This window comes from Colletes latitarsis, chromosome 11 (assembly GCF_051014445.1).
Source record: "Colletes latitarsis isolate SP2378_abdomen chromosome 11, iyColLati1, whole genome shotgun sequence".
NCBI classification, from domain to species: Eukaryota; Metazoa; Arthropoda; class Insecta; order Hymenoptera; family Colletidae; genus Colletes; species Colletes latitarsis.
In genome coordinates this window covers 9,930,041-9,950,932 of record NC_135144.1, presented here as the reverse complement: position 1 = coordinate 9,950,932, position 20,892 = coordinate 9,930,041, and the positions used below count along the sequence as shown (strand labels likewise).

General features: G+C 38.9%; 1 protein-coding gene across 1 annotated transcript in view; it reads right to left on the bottom strand.

The window, feature by feature from the left end:
• The window catches only part of Drgx (Dorsal root ganglia homeobox), a 92,455-nt gene that overhangs the window by 15,916 nt on the left and 55,647 nt on the right, over positions 1-20,892 (bottom strand). The window contains exons 2-3 of the mRNA XM_076779192.1: positions 16,853-17,096; positions 7,022-7,227 (exon numbers count right to left, since the gene is read on the bottom strand). Of these exons, the coding sequence (XP_076635307.1) occupies positions 7,022-7,227; positions 16,853-16,937 (291 nt within the window). The 5' untranslated portion in view covers positions 16,938-17,096. The remainder of the gene's footprint in view (positions 1-7,021; positions 7,228-16,852; positions 17,097-20,892) is intronic.

Genomic DNA, 20,892 nt, shown 5'->3' with positions numbered 1-20,892 from the left:
GTTTTCTTTTTTCATTCCGCAGAGTTAAACGAACGAAACAGTCCAAGGAAGCACGGACGAACGGAACGGGCTCATTAATAGATTTAAATCGATAATAAAATAAACGTAGCTCCGGCGAAGTCGATTACGGTCGTGTAAACAGATTTGCCTCCGGAAGACAAAACGTATTATAGACGGAGCCACGGAAATGATTATCCTTCGTTCGGTAGGAAAAGTTTCACGTCGGGAAGCTTGGGAAATGGTTTAATAAAATAAATACGACGAGCGCCGCGGCTCCGATGGCTCCGAATTCGAGCTCGCGGAAAAAGGACGGGGGATGCTGGTCGACGGGGGAGAGATATAATAATATCCTCAAGGTTACGGGGGCGAGTAATAGCTGAGAACAAAGCCGCAGTTCCGCCGGGACCAGTCGTTCTTCTCTCTCTCTCTCTGTCTCGTTCGTTCCTTTTCTCTCTTCCGCCATTTTTTCCCCAATACGAATTTAATCCGAAAGACGTCGGTAATGGCGCCGGGTTCGCTACCCCGCAAAATAAACGTATTTAATCTTTCGACACTTGTTACTCAATTTTATGAGGGCTTTACGCCGAACGCGTCGACACTACGCTTCGCCAGATGTTTTCCATAATAGCGACTATAAAAATAACCAGTAATTACATCGATACGATAGTTTGTTATCGGATAAGAATAATTGAAACAATATCGCTCTTGAACCTTTTATTCACAAATTATTAAAAACTCATAAGGACTTGTTTATATTTTCGTGTACAGACTGAATGGCAGATTTTTTTTACGAAACACATTTTATCGGAATTTATAAATAAATGTTAAAGTATTTACAGGATTGAATATTTAAATGAGAGTAAAGCTTGAAAAATTGCTCGACTTAAAAAATTAACAGAATTTCTAACAAGTAAATCGCATTGTAAATTTATACTGTACGGTTAAAAACTGCGTGCAAAATTCGTTTGTCAAAGCCTCTTAACTCTTCATTACGCTTACGTTGAAAGAACTAAAAGGAATATTTTTGCGTGTAAATTTGTAAGCGCATTAGTACGACACATAATTTAATGGCAGAAGGTATTGTTATTTTTCTCTCTTGAGTATTTCGCGCGTTCCCTTCTCCGTCATACCTCTGTTCTTTCATAACCTTCTTCCTTTTATTCTTTTTAAATACATTTAATCCAACGTATGCGGATAATGGACGTTACTCCGCTTTGCCCTAAGTTAAATACTTAATATTTCGACACCTGCTATCCGAATCTGCTTTTAATCGTTAATAGATAAAGCATTTCATGATTCAGATTGTTCGAATGAAATTCATGCAGTTTTAATTCAAAGAGCTTGTGCAACGGAGTTGATTTTTCATTTAAGGAAATTCAGTTTGTTCGAGTAATAATTTCTGTGCGTTGTAACGATAGTTTAATGAGGATCGAAAAGCTTCGTGATTATAATTTTAGAGTATCATTTTTTCTACTCATTTTGTGATTTTTTTTTTAATGATAGGCGAGCTGTTTTGTAGTGAGATTTTACAGATATATCTATTCATCTTATAAGTATGCACAATATTTTTTTGATCATAAAATATTTAAAATTGTGGGAGTTATGCTTGCTTAAATGCGTTTTCTTAAACTGACTTTCATGATATTTCAAGATCTAGCAGACCGATTGACTTCGAATTTGGAGAGAATATTCAGAAGACACGCCTTTATCGCTGAAACTACATATTTTAAAAAATATAGAGTTTTACTATTTTGTTTAATATGCTAAAGATAAAAGAAAGGTTAAACAATAGAAATTCGAAACTTGAAGTGCCGTTATTCTTTCATTTATCGGTACTTTGACTTCTCCCTAATTTCTGCTACAATTACACTGGTCCTTATGAAGATATTTTAGCTTTAATTGACTTTATCGTCGAAGCCAGTGGAGCACCCTTTTCAGAAGAGCCGTTAAACAAGAAGTTATAACTCTTACAATTTTTAATATTTTGTGATGAAAAAAATACTGTACACGCTTATAAGATGAATAAATATATCTGCAAAATCTCAGTACAAAACAGTATACCTACCATTAAAGAAAAAATAACAAAAAATGCCAAAAATATGACAGTCTAGACAGCTAATACTCTCTTAAGGGAACCAGGCAGTCAAATGATAAAGTTTCATGACCTGGTGAAAAATAAGAATACGTAAAAAGTGTTCCTTTATGCACTGAACCTCAGTATGAATCTGTAAAAACTTCTAATTTCAGAAAAAAAAATTTATAAGACAAGTTGTTTATCTTAAAATCTCCATTTTCCGTATTTGATGCGCTATTTTCACAATTTTGATTTTTGTCAATATTTAAATAGGTTCAGTGCAAAGCGGGGTTCATTCCCAGTATTTTGCTATTTGGTAGATTCGATTCGCTTCATCTGGAAAAGAGAAATCACTGCAAAATAAAAATAATATCTATTTGTTTAAGTGCTCGCTACATGGTTGTTTGACAAGATTTTGCAATAAAAAATTTGTATTGAAATACATTTCAAGCTATCAAAACATCGTGTAAAAGGGGAATTATTTATACCTAACCATTTTTTTGTAATAAATTTTTACAAAAAGACTTAATCTGTCTGCCTGGTCCCCTTAACACTTTGACTGCCATATCAGCCATATATGAGTAGCAGGATTTTCCACTATGGAACTAGAAAAATTCATTCTCAAGTTGAGATGTCGAGGGAAATAAATTTAGATAGGATTTGTGGATTTTAGCAAACTTACTAAAATAAGTATCGAAACAAATTTTAGGTTGTGCAGTTTACAATCGTCTAAAATTAAAATTTTGGTCTTGCAAAATATTGTACGGTTTTGATCTGCCAGTGAATGTGTTAATCAAGATAAAGTGTACGAGGTGTGTAAATTAAGTAATGAGACTGATTTAAAAAAATTTTTTTATTCGAATAGAATTACAATTCAATATTGTCTCCCTCAAAATAACTTCCTTGGGAAGCCACACAGCGCTGAAGACATTTTTTCCAATCCTCATAGCAGTGCTGGAACTCAGATACTGGTATACATAGCCTTCAGCTGGTCGGTTACAGCCGCAATATGTTATCGTGTGTCCCAAAATGACGTCTCTTGAGGTGATTTTTCAATTTCGGGAAGAGGAAAAAATCACAAGGACTCAAGTCAGGCGAATAAAAGGAGGCTGAGGAGCAAAAACTCATTTACTGAGATTGCTGTGTGACAAGGCGCATTGTTGTTCATCGAACACCCAGTTGTTCTTGATGTTTACCTTCACACGCATGACCCTTTTTCTAGAACTTCTTGGTAAAAGTGTTGATTGACCGTTTGGCCTTGAGGCACAAACTGTTTGTGGACGATTCTCTAGCTATCGAAAAAGCAAATCGGCATGACTTTGGCTCATTCTTAGAACGCACTAGAAAGAACTGTTTTACGAAAACAATTGCTACGAACAACCAAATGACTCTAGCGGGTATAAACTTGTATCGAAGGCGTATCACACGTCCCAAATATTGACAGATTGAACACTACGTTACCAATCTCATTACTTAATTTACACACCTCGTATTTCGAGTGAAAATATCGTTAAAATTCTTCGCAGATCGTATTGTTGTATTATTCAAATATGAAATGCTATAATTCACTTCACGAACATGTGTTTTCTTCGTATAGAAATAGAAAATCCGTCGTCTGAGGTCGCAATCGTCGGGCCGGAAACGACTCGGCTCCGTCGTCTAACCATTCCGCCATTCGAGTGTTAATCGTTTGCAACAAGGAAGAGGCGCTTGGCAACGAGACCAAGAATATCATGCTCGGTGTCGCGACGTTGAAAATTCAGCGTCGGAAAAGCGGCGCGAAAGGCTTCCGGGGTACACAGAGGCAGGTGTGTCGGCTCCCATCTCGTTGGCCCGTAATTCGTATTATTACACGCTTTGAAATTCAAACGGACCAGAGCACGCGACGTCGTGCTCGTCCAGGTTTACTACGCGCATGCTCCTCGGTAGTTTCTGCCGGTGTGCGGCATATAATTGTCAAGCACGGTGCACACAGGCGACGAACAAATGTCAGTAGTGCGCGCCCTCGCAGGGAACCTGCCTCCGACGATCTACCGGGCGATGCTGGCCCACCCCCGCGCGCCCTTCCCCGCACGAGGCTCTAATTGGAGTAGGAGAAGAGAACCGGCACTGCATAAACGCGCCTATTTGTCCATTATTTCAGATTCCCTTTGTCTTCCCTAATGAAACAATGAGTCTGCGCCGTAATTGCGTCATAGCCGCCCTGTCCCTACCTTCCTCCCATTGTGTACACCGCTGACTAGCATGGCCTTCTCGTCTTATAATCCGGACAATGCATTGGGATAATACCGTGACCCTCCGCTGGACGCGACGCTGAAGGATTCTTTGCCAAACTCTCCACCATTGTTCTCGATTTTTCTCGACGATTACCACTGCGGTGGCCCTGTTAATTCCTCGATTTTCGATCAGACGTCGAATTCTCATCTTTCCTTTCCTCTATTCGAGCTTCAATAAACGCTAGAGATATTAGGAAAATCTTGCACTTGGCTAACACTGATGTACAACTATCCTCGATAATATTTCAAAGGCAATTCGGAGTCGTATCGCGTCCAGGTTAACTCGTCGACGACCACGAGGTTCGAGGGTACATGTGGCCTCTCACGCACGTGGTCGCGATGACCAACGGACTGTCATGATTCGAATCCACGCGTACTCGAGACGAAGCAACTTTGACCCTAAATACGAAACTATTTTTTACATGTTCGTTTACATCCTGCGTACCTTAATTGTATATTCGTCTATTGTATGATAACATAGATGTCGCGATTAACCCCACGAATTTCCATGTTCCAACAGTTACGTACCGATGATTAAATTTAGAAACAAACGAGAAAAAGTCCCTCGCAGAATTCCGGCAGCGTTAACGCGCGTAAAGAGTGGGCGGAATTAAAAATTCGACATCGGCGATCAGATATCCTGCAGATGTTCCAACAGGAGTTCGGTAGGAAATCGCTATTACTGCAGGGATTCTCTGCAGCGCGAATTACGCGCGGTGCGAGTAAATATGGCCAGGAGGACGTAGCCAAGGGTACAAAGTAATCCCGGAGATTACCGGCTTACTCTGTCAGCAGATTATGTCAGGTCGAGGGTGTCAGCAGCTTCCTCGGGCATTCGATGTACCCTAAACCTACCCTGCACCTTGTGCTCTTGCCCTTACGGCGGTGATCCACCGTCGCGCATTAAAACAATCGATCATTGCAGTTCGTCCGATTGACCCCTCGTGTTCTGACATTGCTACGCGTTGTTATACACATCGACGAGTTTAACTATTTCCTTTCTGGTTGATTGTTTATGGATTTTCGCCGAAAGTAATTCTGATGATAAAGTCAATAACTTAATTTTAGTAATCAACGCACTTCGTTGAATCGATTAATTCGTAATTTCTACGTAATCTTTTTATTACCCTTTTTCTCAATTTTTGAAGTTGATGTGGGATCACTCAATTCTGTCAAATATAAGAGATTGTAGAATTTTTTAAGCGTTGCACTACTTCATCTATGTGTTTGTATTGATATAAATTGTTTAAAAAATGGAAATCTAATCGTGGTACTATCGCGATTGGTACGAATCCAAGCTAAAATGTATAAAACTAAAAAAATACAAATACTTTGAATTTGTAGTTTCTCATTACATAAGAGAAATTCATTTCGAAGAATATGTATTTTTAAACAATATGTACGGTGTTCGGCCACCTCTGGGAAAAAATAATTTTAAATCGTTCTGAAAAAATTATTTTCGATTGCAGGGATCAATTACAATCATTTTTGGTCATTACACATAACCCCGAAATTCTACGTATTTTCGAGAAAAAAATTCCTTACCGAAAACAATTTCAGGCCAGAAATCTCTGCCCGAATTTTCATGCGAATCTTTAAAACGTCATAACTTCTGAACGGCTTGGACGATTTTAATGTTTAAAAAAGCAAACTACGCGTATTTTAGTAGAGAATATGTACAAATCGCAAAAATATTCGAAAAGTTGGTCTTTGACCCAGCAAAATGAGAAAAACCCCATAAAAATGGTCCAATATTCAAACAGCCATAACTCCTACAATAGTGAAAATATTTCAATGAAACTTTTTTGAGAAGTAGAGCCCATGGGTAGCTACAAAAAAGTATTAGACAACTTTTCTGTAACGTGTCAACAAAATTTATTAAAAATGAAAAACGAATTTTTAAGAAAAATTGACAGGGGGTAGCTGCCTAAATTTTTCAACGAAATCGAAAGGTTTCAAATCGTTCGAAAAAAATTATTTTCGGTTGCGGGGGCTAATTACAATTATTTTTGGTGAATAAACATATCCCCAAAATCCTAAGCACTTTCCAGAAAAAAATAATAGTAGGTGTTAAAATTTTTGGGTAAAATTACATAATTTCAAATCGTTCTAAAAAAATTATTTTCGGTTGCGGGGGTCAATTACAATCATTTTTGGTCAATACACATACCCCCAAAATCCTACGCAGTTTCGAAAAAAAAATTCTTTACTGCAAATATAATGTGTGGCCAGAGATCTGTGATTATATTGCTCGTTTTTATCACTTCATATATAGATATACTCCAATTAATAGGCATATAAAATTTTAATGGGAGATTTTAAAAGCCAAAAGAAGACGAAAATCAAGAATACCAATTTGTTGATTGAAGCTCCGTTAAAAAGTTATTAACGTTTAAAGTTCTGCTTGTAGTATTGGTTCTCACTGAGCATGAGAAATTCATACTTTTACTGACGTATCGACAGTCTTACAGTTTTCTGAGTGAGAACCACTAATTTAAACTAGTATACATATATTAACTAACTTGAAACGTTAATAACTTTTTAAGAAAACCTCAATCAACAAATTGGTGTCCTTGATTTTCGTCTTATTTTGATCTCTAGAATCGCCCATTAAAATTTTTCCTAGAGGTGGCGAAACACCCTGTGTATTTATTTAAACTGTTGTGCTAACCTGAACTCTAGCCTCTGTGAGGTGAATCTTTATTGCCAGATCCTCTCTCGTGAAGACATCCGGGTAGTGCGTCTGCCTAAACGCAGACTCTAGTTCCTCCAGTTGTTGAAGGGTGAACGTGGTTCTGTTTCTCCTTTGTTTTCGCCTTCCGAAGGATTCGTCGCCGACGCCGTGCAGAGCAGGGTGATACGGAGAATAACTGGTATCTGAAACAAAACAGAACGACGCTTTATGGGCTGTCCCAGAAATAAGCAAATCTGGATTATTATTCCAGTTCGAGTTAATCTCACAATATCACTTTCAGAGCTACAGTTTGACATACACAGTTTTATTGTTCGAAGTTTCAATAGCATTCGTAGGGTCGCTTGCTCTAATATGGAATACTTTTATAAAAACTTAAATATTATGAATTTATAGGAAATTTTACGCACTTTTGACTGGTAACAGTCAAATTTAAAATATAACAATGGTTTAGAAAATGTTTACTTTTTTTACCAAAGTCCTAACTTTCCATATTAGGCTCTTAGTGCTTATAATACTATATAATATATCGAATTTACACTTTTATAATTCTGTAATATTCTATAATATTGCAACTGACCCTATACTTTGGCGAGCCTCTATAACGCTGTACAATATAATTGCTCGGTTCGCGATTCAAACGTTGAACGGCTCATTTGCCGGCGAATTACGAAAATACAGACGCGTTGTTTACAAATTCAAAAACCGTAGACTGTCCCGATGATGGTTGAACCACGCGCGGGCAAAAGGACGAGGGGGGGTGGGGGGAGACGACGGTATTGGGCGCACGTAGAACCAGAGAGAATCCGCCGCCCGGCAGGGGCGAACGTTACGAAACCCAGAGAACCGCTTATTAATGATGCAGAGCAATCAGCGCAATTAATTACCGCGGCGCTGAGCCGGGGCTTAGCGAAAAACACAAATTAATTTCCTAAGCTCATAAAAATTCATGCGGTTCGCTCGCTGCCGAACGACAGTCAGGGCCTGCGGAGATCCGCTATCGACTGCATAACATTGTTCACCGCTCGTCCGCGCTCGGTGCATCCACGCGCAACTTTGCGTTTAATTACGAATTTTGCCGTTTTTACTTTTCTACCAGGGCCCTTCGTATCTCGCGTGCGTTTCTCTCTTTACGAAAAGGGCGAAACGACACTAACGGATCTTTAATTAAAATAAAACGAGAGTTCATTGTTTTATTTTTGTACACATTCGACGATATCGTCATGTATACGGGCACCAAATGAGCTCGTTCATAAAATTTACCTTTAACTGCGTTACCGTTAAAATTGACGATAATTACATTTTAACGGTGAATATTTTTTGCAGTTTAAACGTTTCGAGAAACATTCTGAAACGCGAAATTCGATAAAACGCCGGACACGTAAGCAACGTTGGGGAGAGCTTTCTGCGTGAAAAATGCACGGAAAAATTGAAGCTGCGAATTAATAATAAAATTGAGGCAATTACAGGGAATGTTCCGAGGGACATATTTTCCACGATGAAAAGACTGCCATTAAACGCGAGGGTAGGGCATCGATCGCGGGAAATTGAATTGGAAAGTCATATATGCTGCACGCGAAAATCCTCGCGAACGGTCGTATTAATTTTGCAGACGCGAGAGACTATCGCCAGTGACACGATACGGGTTTGCTCAACGGTATAATTGTTCCATGGTAGTTACGAAAGTTTGCCCCCGCTCGTAGACTTGTTGCAAACAGGTCCCCGATACAGGCGAATTTAATCCTTGAATTTTATCTTCTCGTAGACAAACAGTCGTCGATTTCGGTAGGGGGAACGCGTAATAAATACGATATTATTTTTTGTTACTCTATGATAGCTTTTTACAGCTTGATGGGTGTAGGAATTGTTGTTTGTTAGCGTCTTTGTTAAAAACAAGTTGCATGATAGTTTTGCACGTTCCCGGATAGAAATTAGTTTCCAAGTCAATCCTTAATTTGTGTATCTCTCGCGTACTAGAGGCTACTAAATACATTAGTAATCAAAATAACTGCAGTATTTACTCCTGCAATTTCGAAACATTAATGATCGTGGTTCCTGTTGATACTGCGCTGGGCCATGAGCTAAAGACTTCAGGGCAATGAAATACTAGTGGAACTCGTAAGAAGCAGTAATGCGCTATCCATTTACACAGATGGAAGCAAAATTTCAGGCAATAATTGTGTCTGTGCGGCATGCTGGTGTCCCGAGATGAATACTGAAATCACTGTAAGTATAAACAAGATCGCTTCTGTGTTTACGGTCGAGTGACACTGTTGAGACATTGCTTTAAGCAATAAACACCGCAATATATACATTTCTTCCGACGCTCTTAGTGCCCTACAGAGCTTGCAGACCACAAAAATCTCAATCAAAACAAACTCGTACACTCTCGACATTAAGAAACAGTTTAATGGCTTTATTCACAACAATACGAACAATAGTTTTCTTAAAATCTGAGTGTCGTCGCATATAGGAATTCTTGATAATGAGAAAGTAGATAATTTGGCCAAAATAGCTACACACTCGTATAACTTGGATATTTTAAAAATTCCTTTCATCGATATTTTTGAAATTTATAAAGAAAAAGCCAGACAGAACGCTCTGAGTATGATCAAAGACCAGGGTGCCTTTAAAGGGATGAAATACTTTCAATTATGTTTCAATGGCAGTAGCAGACCTTGGTACTATTGAGGTAAACACACAAGAGAATATATTGTCACGATAAACCATATTAGTTCTGGGCACTATAATCTTGCTGCCTATATGTAAATGCAACCATGAAATCGAAGATATCAATCATGTGGTTTGGCAAGGCAAGCTCTACGACAGTTTAAGAATCAAGTTAATAAAAAAGCTCCAAAATATGAAACTGTTTCTCCTACTTAATGTTGAATCGCTAGTTGCTGAACCAAATATTGCAGCTTGCCTGTGTATTTTTTATTTTTTAAAAGAATGTAAACTGCTGATATAATGTACACGTAAACATACATACCACTGTATACAGGGTATTCGGCCACCCCCTGGGAAAAATTTTAATGGGGGATTCTAGAGGCCAAAATAAGACGAAAATCAAGAATACCAATTTGTTGATGAAGGCTTCGTTAAACAGTTATTAACGTTTGAAGTTCCGATCATACTGAATTTTTTTCTCGAAAATGCGCAAGATTTCGGGGGTATGTCTACTGACCAAAAATGATTGTAATTGACCCCTGCAACTAAAAATAATTTTTCCAAGACGATTTGAAAGTCTTTTTTTTCACCCAAAACTTTCAGCACTTACTCGAATTTTTTTCTCGAAAGTGCGTAGGATTTCGGGGGTATGTGTAATGACAAGAAATGATTGCAATTGACCCCCGGAACCGAAAATAATTTTTTTAGAATTAATTAAGAATTTTTTTTTTCGTCGAAAAATTTAGGCACCTACCCCCTGTTGATTTTTCTTAAAACTTCCTTTTTCATTTTTAGAAATTTTGTTTCACACCCTACAGAAAAGTTGTCTAATACTTTTTTGTAGGTACCCATGAGCTCTACTTCAGGAAAAAATTTCATTGAAATATATTCACAATTGTAGGAGTTATGGTTGTTTGAAAATTGTACCATTTTTATTGGGTTTTTCTCATTTTGCGGGGTCAAGGACCAACTTTTCGAATATTTTTGCGATTTGTATATATTCTCCACCAAAATACGCGTAGTTTGCTTTTTTAAACATTAAAATCGTCCAATCCGTTCAGAAGTTATGACGTTTTAAAGATACGCACGAAATTTTGGAGTGACATTTCTGGCCAGAAATTATATTTTCGGTAAGGAATTTTTTTCTCGAAACTGAGTAGGATTTCGGGGGTATGTCTATTCACCAAAAATGATTGTAATTGACCCTCGCAACCGAAAATAATTTTTCCAAAACGATTTGAAACCTTTCGATTTCGTCGAAAAATTTAGGCACCTACCCCCCTGTTGATTTTTCTTAAAACTTCCTTTTTCATTTTTAGAAATTTTGTTTCACACCCTACAGAAAAGTTGTCTAATACTTTTTTGTAGGTACCCATGAGCTCTACTTCAGGAAAAAGTTTCGTTGAAATATATTCACAATTGTAGGAGTTAAGGCTGTTTGAAAATTGGGCCATTTTTATGAAGTTTTTCTCATTTTGCGGTGTCAAGGACCAACTATTCGAATATTTTTGTGATTTGTACATATTCTCCACCCAAATACGCGTAGTTTGCTTTTTTAAACATTAAAATCGTCCAATCCGTTCAGAAGTTATGACGTTTTAAAGATACGCACGAAATTTTGGAGTGACATTTCTGGCCTGAAATTATATTTTCTGTAAGGAATTTTTTTCTCGAAACTGAGTAGGATTGCGGGGGTATGTCTGTTGACCAAAAATGCTTGTAATTGACCCCTGCAACTATAAATAATTTTTTCAAGACGATTCGAAAGTCTTTTTTTTCACCCAAAACTTTCAGCACTGACTCGAATTTTTTTCTCGAAAGTGGTTAGGATTTCGAAAGTATGTGTATTCACCAAAAATGATTGTAATTGATCCCCGCAACCGAAAATAATTTTTCCAAGACGATTTGAAATTTTTGACTTTAATTATCAATAACTTTTTAACGAAGCCCCCATCAACAAATTGGTATTCTTGATTTTCGTGTTATTTTGGCCTCTAGAATCCTCTATTAAAATTTTTCCCAGGGTTGGCCGAACACCCTGTATACTCTTACCTGAGGTTTTCAAATGAAGAAAAAAAAATACGATATTAGACAATTTTCTGGTGTCGATTGCTAGGTGTACGTTTACTCTACGCCTCGTGAATCAATATTTCTTTCGTTGATCGTGTTCTTGAAAATCACGGTTCCCAGACTTCAATTTACACTTAACTCTCCGTAACGGTGTCGTCCCCCGATCGGGAGCGTCGCCCAAAATGATTCGTAGGACAGAAAATTGCGAAGGGCGAAGAATCGAGACCGGTTGGTCGGCTAAGTACATTTATCGACGGCCGAAACCGAAATCCACTCAAGATCTTCGATTAGACTCGGGGCCGAAGTAAAGCCAGATCCCAGACAACTCGTGCAACTCATCGAGAGCCGGCTTGATCCAATTTATTAGCGTGTACCCGGGGCACGGAAGAAAGGCTCCCGCGTTTCCCCGCTGACTTTTGCGCTTTGCACACGCCTGTACTTCGCCTCGTCGACAGCGAGCTTTGTTTCCCCTGGCCCCGTTGGAAAACAATAGGGGGATTAATTTCTTGTCGCTAAGAAAGGACAGAGACGGAACGCACGCACGTGACCCGTCGACGTGCTACGTGCGCCTTTAAAACACTTTGTCCTGTCCTGTCTGTCCTGCGAGGACCGCCCTTGATTTGCTTCCGCTCGGAACGCGTGCTTCGTCGAGGCTACGGGGGTGGCGTAACCCTCTTGATGGCCTTCAACCAGGTACGGCTAAAAGTCTCGACGACAATTTTTCTAATTTGCGAACACCGCGTCGAAGTGGGTCGGTTCGTTAAAGGTGCCGACTAGATTTGCAATAATTCGAATGGAAACTTGTTTTTGCAAAATATACAGTGGTTCGTTTTGTTATAATGTTATAATCGAAAATGTGGAGTAACATTTTTTCGTACCGGAGTTTCTTTTTTGAATAAATCGATATTAAATGTTCGTAGAGTACATGTATATTTGCATACGATTTCACTTATTTACGTTTACGTCTGAATGGTGAAGGATATCACTGTGTTATTCGATTGCTTAGCTTAGATGCCAAGGGATAAACATTGAAATGGAACTACTTTTTGATCAAGAATTTTAAGGTGATTCTCGTGTAACAGGTTAAAAAAATCAATTTTTTTTTGTTTCCATAAATTAAAAGTACGACAAGTTAACTCGAAAAATATGTAATTTGGTCTGGACGTCTCATAAAATAAAGTCTACGCGTCGATCGAAATTGTCGAAAAATTTTACGATTCTATTTATATAGATATCTCTTGATATACTAAAAAATTCTCCAATATCTCGTTATCGCGATATGTCCCTTCATCCCCTGCTTTTGTAATAAAAGTATAAGCAGCATCCAGGTTCACCCGGAAGTTAACACGGTACGAGGACGGAGCTCGGAGAAGGTTCCGTGGAAAAACTAGACACAGAACGAAATCTAATGACACCCCGACCGTTACTAATGACACTAACAAGGTAGTTAGATGTTACAGCGAACGTCGGTGGGTTCGGAGCTGGACCGTGGGCCGAGTGAACCCACTTACCGACTTATCACGTAGTTACCTAATCTGTTTATCCCAACGGGGGGTGAAGGAGGACGAAGCTGCGACCAGGGGACGCTAGAAGGGTGTATGGACGTCCCCGAGGACACCCCTTCACCGCCCCTTTTGCACGAGATCATCTAGCAGGCGTCACTTCGACGCACATGTGCGAACTTACGCGTCTCACATTTTCCAGGGAGCGAAGGCAATCGTTGCGGTTGAATTAATCAAAGGTATCGAAGGCTTATTCGATGCTAAACGAACGTTTGGAACACAAACGTATCTGATACTATTTGTTTCAATTTTTATCCAACACTTTTTCGATTTAAAACAATCGTTACAACGATTAACATTTCGACCCTTTTGACGTTTAATTCGCAGTTCCTAATCTTCTTCTTTTTAATACCGCATCGACGTAAGCTCTGAAATAATTAATGGAGAAAAACTGTATAGCCCACAACAAGATGAAACTTTATAAACGAGTATCCGCTTAAAATTAACTTGCAATTTCGCGTTAAGAGGTTTTTTGCGTAAAACCTAGCCCGATCGTTTTTCAATTTAATACTCAAGCTGCGCGTTGTAACCCGCCGCAATAAATTGCATACATTTCGCGTAATTGTAAGTGGAAGTATCGAGAACATCAACGATAAAGAGAATAATAAATACCCATTAAAAACGTAATTTCAATTTGCGCGGGTGAAATCAATATTTTATTTAAACTATATTTCGAGCCTAGATGGAAGGGCACTTACACGTCCCTGAGGATGGCGGTCTTCTCTTCCCTCCTACACCTATGATCCCCATTCGATTATCTACCTACCACCTCATTAAGGTTCATAATATGCAATAAAGTGAGCATACACGTACATCGATCAACCGTATTCCTAAAGTATACAAATATATCGAACCCCTTTCGTTGCTCCATTTCGTCTCATAATTGTGTCAAGTAAGAATTTTAATCCAAATCTGCGAACTGTCGATTCTATTTTCGATTTCTCGAATATTATACACTTTAATACAAATTTTACTGCTGTGTTTTTGTCAGAGGCATTTGGAGCCCATTGTTCATTTAATTGTTTTGAGGTGGCTTTTCTCATATTCTTCACAATTTTACGTAGTCTTCTGTCATCCCTTTTAGTAGTTACACGAGGATGACCACAACTCTTGCGATTAGACACACTGCTTGTTCCATCGTATTTCCTTTTTAAATCATAATTTCTCTGTGTGTTTCCTTCCTTGAGGAGCTCAATTATTCTTATTTTTATATCTTTTGAATACAATTTACGCGATGGCATTTTGCACACTTCTGTCTTATTTGTTCATTGAATGAAAGGCTACTAACTAGTTTGCTTACATTTTTGCGAACTCATCTTATGTTTACACTTACCCTCCACGGTTCAAACACTCGTAGAACTAATTATTTCAGTCATGATCTTCGAAAATAAATGAAAATTTGTGTTATTTTGTTACTTCCTTCCATTTCTCATCGGTCTTAATTATATGCAATAACATTTTACAATCATAAAACACGAAACTTTCTGCCAGGTTTTGTACTTATTTAATAAAAAGATCAAACAAGAGTAAATTGTACAATTCTTAGTTTTAGTAATTTCTTTTGTCTGAAACATATTTTAGAGGATTGGAGACTTTAGTTAATAGTCGATCCTGTTTGAAAGAGACATCGAAGCAAATCGGTGGAAGATTCAATTTCTGTTAGCGTCGGTGGACGTTTTAAATTGGCATTATCGAGCGTCGCAGAATATCTGCAAACGTGGGGTAACATTCCTCCGACAGAAAACGAGATTCGACTTGGAAAACGATCGTCGAATAGACGGGCACGCTGCCGTCCAAGTTCCGAAGAGCGACTCGGCACCGCCGTCGGGACGCGGTTTAACCGGAAGTTGGTTCGAAGTGCAAATTAAGTTTAGCGACCGTCCAGTTTGTAGCGTCCACTTTGCGTAACTCGGTCTAGTCGGTAATGTAACTTCATCGATGTGTTCCGCCAGAGCAAGTGCCGGTACAATCAATCTCCCTTTTCTCTCTTCCTCCCCCTTTTCCTCGCCATCTACCACCCATACACCTTTTGTGGTCACTGGTATTTCATTCTTTCGCGAACTCTTTTTTATCGAATCCTGTAAAAAGTTCTCCCTTTTTTTTCCACTGCACATTTCAACGTTCGTTTTCAGTTACCGTAGAATCTAGAGTCTAGACAACCAAGAATCATGTATAAACATTTCGGTAATTTATCGAAAGCTTTTTATATCAAATTTAATCCTTGAACGAGCATGGAACATTCGCTAATATTGATAAAGGAGGAATTCAATGCGGACTTTATGCTGATGCTATTTTATGGCTCTTGTTATGTCTAAGGTAACGTGGAAAATTGTATCAAGCGGGAGTTGGACAATTTTTCATGATGTAGCTCGTTTTAAAGTCTACCCCGCAGCGGCTATAGTGAAATTGGGGATGAATAGTGAGGGAGGAAATAGATGAAAAAATGTAAGATTATGGACGGAATCAAATTTTTCTTACAGGGGTAAATCGGGACGAAACAGTACTCTGGGGAGATTGGTAATCGTGTCGCTGGAGGGTACGAAGGAACTTTGATAGAAGAACATGTTTGCAGACTCGATTATTATATTTCACGATCTGTAATATTGGTTTCTTGAGGAACTAATATTTTTTCGAACTACTGGTTCACGTTTTCTTCTCCATAGAATTGGATACGTTTAATAAATAACCATATTCAGCATCATAATCGACCATTTTCATGTTTCATCGAATAATTTTCCAGCTAACAGTCTGAACAAATTTTGCTATCTAATGCGAAGGTGATCGTAATAAATGGTAATCAGTCAAAGCCACGTGTGGACTGTAGAGAGGATGAGTCAGCACTTCCTAACCTAAATCCTTAATTTTCTGTTGGCTGGCTCTCGAAATGCGTAGGCGAGCACTATTATGCAACGGAAATACTTCGGTTTCTGTTTTCAAGCGTCAAACAATTTTCCATTTAATAACCGTTGAGCACGGTCCAACTGTTAATAACATACATTCGAGGTCACGTTGGGAAACGATATTAATTTTTTACAGTCCAATGAAACGTTTTATCCTTTTTTCTCTGAAGTTAAATCGACGCGTACAGTAGGAGCAAAACCAACTGACAGCTCAAAGCCGTGGAGGGGTTATCCATGTCATACGCTCCCTGACGTCTAAAAAAGAGGCAAACTGGCTGGTATAAAAGGGGACGAGTCGTATCTGACGTGATTCATGTCAGGCCTTGAGCGGTCAGTTGATTTTAATACCACCATAGTCGAATACACGCGTAACCAGGGTTTCTTTAAAGTCAACTGTCTCGAACACCGAGCCCCAAATCAAAAGAATACGTTCCATGCTTTCAATCTATTTTCACACGAGTCATTTTGTATACTTTTGTCGAAGAAGAGTGCCGATAAACAGGAGATGGGTCGATTGTTATGGTGTTGCTGGTCCATATTTTGACCCACGGGTTATAGGTTACCGATCAGTGTAGCGGAATATTAGAACAGATGGATTGTCTACTTACAGGGGTGAGTGGCGGTGAAGGGGTAGTCAAGGGAAGGTGGTAATCGCGGTGTTGGGAGACCCGGGGGGCAGTGGTAGCAGAACATACCCCCAGCCCTGGCCACCGTGCCACCCCCCGGCCCTCCACCCCCTCCGACTCCAGGCACCTGCGGCTGACTCGACTGTTGTTGTTGCTGTTGCTGCTGCTGCTGATGGTGCGGGTGATGATGGTTATTGTTTGGTTGGTGGGTGTGAACAGTTCCAATCTGCAACAAATACACGTTCTCGTATAACTCACTGAATCTTCACCGAGACTAATTGTAAGTAGACAATTTCAAGTAGACGTCTTAGGGGGACCAGGCAGTCAGATTGAGCCTTTTTGGAAGAGCTTATTAAAAAAAATTGATTAGGTATTAATAATTTCTCTTTTTTCTATTTTCATACGAAGAAAACACATGTTCGTGAAGTGAATTATAGCATTTCATATTTCAATAATATAACAATACGGTCTACGAAGAATTTTAACATTCACCGCCGGATCAAAACCATACAATATTCTGCAAAAAATTGTATGGCTTTGCCAAACATGCAAAATTACTTTAAAGACATCAACGGGAAGTGCTGGTTTGTGTTTATAGCTGTGTTTTGGGCCTTGTTTTGCTCGCCGCTTGACTAACTGTTCCGACATCTCCGACTTCCGCGCTCGACAATTTCATCTCCTAAATTCTTATTTTTCGCCAGAACGTCATGAAACATTAGCATTTAATTTCTTAATAGTATTACTTTCGAAAAAAAGGAATTAAAAAAAATCGATTTTCTGACTGTCTGGTCCCCTTAAAGTAGAAAAACATACACTTGGTCAGACAGTCCGCTTGCAAGTACGATAGAATTTCCGTTGTTTAAACAGACGGACAACAAGACTGATCGGTTAAACGATACTTACTCTTGTCACATTGATAATTTTATATTTAAAATAACAATAACAATAACAGAAACAAAAAAGAAATACGAATCGAAAGTTTACGAATCCCAGACGATAAAGGTTGGCTAGTAAGGTCACGTACGCGTGATAGCGGCTGTCGACGACTTCGATTTTGTCGAGTGGTACAGAAATGAAAGAAACGCAACGTTTCGAACTCGATAACCCTCAACGTCTTGCCCGTTCTTTGGGTACGTCTACGACAACCTGAGCAACTAGAGCGATTCCTCGGAACGTCCAAATCACCCCCGAAATTCCATTTACTCCCTCTGAAAGGAAACTACGTGCATACGTAAAGCGAAACCCGAGCCGGTAATCCGTCGTCGTGGAAGGTCAGGCAGCCGAAACGAAAATTGGCTGAATTTCGTTAAGTTTGGCAGCAATTACTTTTGATACCCGACACGCGGCCGTAATTGCGTTGGGCCAAGCAGAAGCAAGAGAGGGGTAATAATTCGCTAATATCAATTTCAAATTTCAATTAGTATCATCTCGACGTCTGCTCCGCCCGTTCCCCTCCCGTCCCCCCCCCCCCACCATCTCTCGTCCCCCGCTCAGGTCCCTCGGTTCTCGTGGACCCCAGAAGAGCACGGCATGATCTAAAATTCAATTTGTCCCTTGTAGCGGAGCCGCAAAGGGTGAAGGAGGGACGAAGAGGGGGGGGCGGAAGGAGAAGAAGAAAGAGAGAGAGCGAGAGAGATCGGGGTGGCGACGCGAGGGAGGGTAGGAAGCAAGCAACGCAGAATCGCGCGGCTGCAGAAGCGGGGTGGGGGGGTGGACGTAGTTAGAATACACCGAGTTTAAAGCCACTCGCGTGCACGACGTTATGTAACCAGAGCTACGGCCCTGTAGGCACGCGCATGCGCGACACACCGACCCATTATAAATTGATAACTACGCCGTTTATTAAGTTCCACGACCGATGGCTGCTTAGGCAAAGAGCCCTCCACGCTCCTCGCCGATACGTGCATTATTTATTTACGGGAGTTTACAATCCCTCTAATGGAGATCGGCGTAATCGGCCGCCCATACGCCTCTCCCCCTCCCTCCCTCAACCCCCCACCGCCGGTCGTGAACGGTCACCCTCCATGGTGCCACCCCTGTCGCGTTCCCTCTTAATCGTGTTTCACCCCGCTTTCGAAAATCCGCGTGTCGCCGGTGCTACGGGGAAATCGGAAGTAGCCGGGCCATCGGCGCGCTACGTCCTTCGAACGGGGGTGGAAAGTGTTTGGGAGCTGCAGCCCGAGGAAAATGGGTTTCCACGGACCCGACTAGAGATTATCGAGAACCGTTGAACCTCGATTTTTCGTTCCTTAAGGGGAGGGACTCATGTAAAATGGTAAAACAAGAAGAACATGAGGGTTCGATAAAATTTTTCGCCACTTTCCACATATATTTTTCAACATTTCATGATAGAAATATTTCTTTTTCGTTACGTTTTATCGACTTTGGATGAAATAATTAATCTTATTCCTTATGTTAATGTCTAGCATTTTTTTCCTTTGATTTAGAATAAAGAATCGAACGATATTTTGTTCGTAATAGTACTACGCGTCGTATGAACTAAAATCTTCCCTAAAAAATGAAAAATTGTCGAAGATACGCGGCTCTGAACTCAAAAAAAAAATGATTCTTACAATAAATTTCTAATTTAATTATGCACTAAACATAGTTTATATAATTAGTATTATGAAGAATGTTAGTTTGCAAAGCGATTAAATAAGTATGCAAAGAAATGTTTTTAATACGTAAAGTCAATGCGTTTAGATTTTGTTATGTTATTCCAACTGCGATTAATGTTTGTGTATGAAAATTCTCGTCTAGCTTCTTTACGCCGACTTAATAGTCGTGGAGCCTTAAACTTTTGTCTTCTTATGTGAGAACTCCTTGTAATGATTCGATGTATCGTCGAACGTGACACATTGTGAGTTTCTTTGCAATTTACTAAATATAAACTTGAACAATAGTTCAAAATTCGATGACAACAAAAACTAAACTCTGATTTATAACAAAATTGACTAATTTATAATAAAATAAAGTCAGTCTTCTGCAAGCATTCGATATTGTGAGTTTCTTTGCAATTTACTGAACATAAACTTGTACAATAAAATTTTATAACAACAAAAAGTTATCATCAAAGAAAGAGTACTTCAGTACCTAAGATAAACGATAGAAACTAAACTCTGATAAAGAAATGTTTAAATTATCCACATAATTTTACGTTAAAAATATTTCTTCGTGCCTCGACTAGCAGTTGCTCTCTTCAAACAAAATTTTAGTTTTGTTTGTTTGGTAAATAAAAAGACATCACATTTCATATTTTTCTCATAACTTCTGAACAAAGCATTTATGAATTTTTTGTTACATAACACTTTAGTCTTATTTTTACTTGTAGAATACATTCCTGAAGTATGTTCGGAAAAAACCGCAACATTCTGTATATAAAATTGAAAATTTTAGGGTGGTTTTACAGTTACGACACGCAGTGTATAATTAAAAATTATAAACGTATGAATTTTATAAAGTCCTTCTTCTTTTGTTTCTCGGGTAAAATGTATACACGGTGTACCTATGTATACCCAGATCATTTTAGCCCATCACAGAATTTAGTTTAACTTTTGATTTCATTAGAATTTCAGAACTTTCTCCTAAACTTCCTGTACAGTTCAACTACTATTGTACAGAATTAAATGCATTCCAGAATTTACATGTTGTATAAAAATGATCAAAACAAACGCGTTACGTTTGCTCTCGATACACTTCCATTTACGATGCTGTTGCATCTAAAAAGAAACATCTCCATCTCGAAACGAATGCTTATAACACAATTTCGCCTCACGATGGTTGTTCGTTTCAAAAACAAGTTAACCCTTGGACTTCGAATTACAGATGGCCCTCCTACAACACGATAAGAAAATTGCGAAAACCTTTGTACAACACTGTACTTCTATAGCACTGGATAATATGATTTTTGCTTAGCATATTTAAAAACTAAATTACCTTAAAATAATGAGCTATAGTAGTTTTACATGAAAATATATAAACAAATTATAATTTATTAAATTAAGGTTGTGTTAAATATAAAA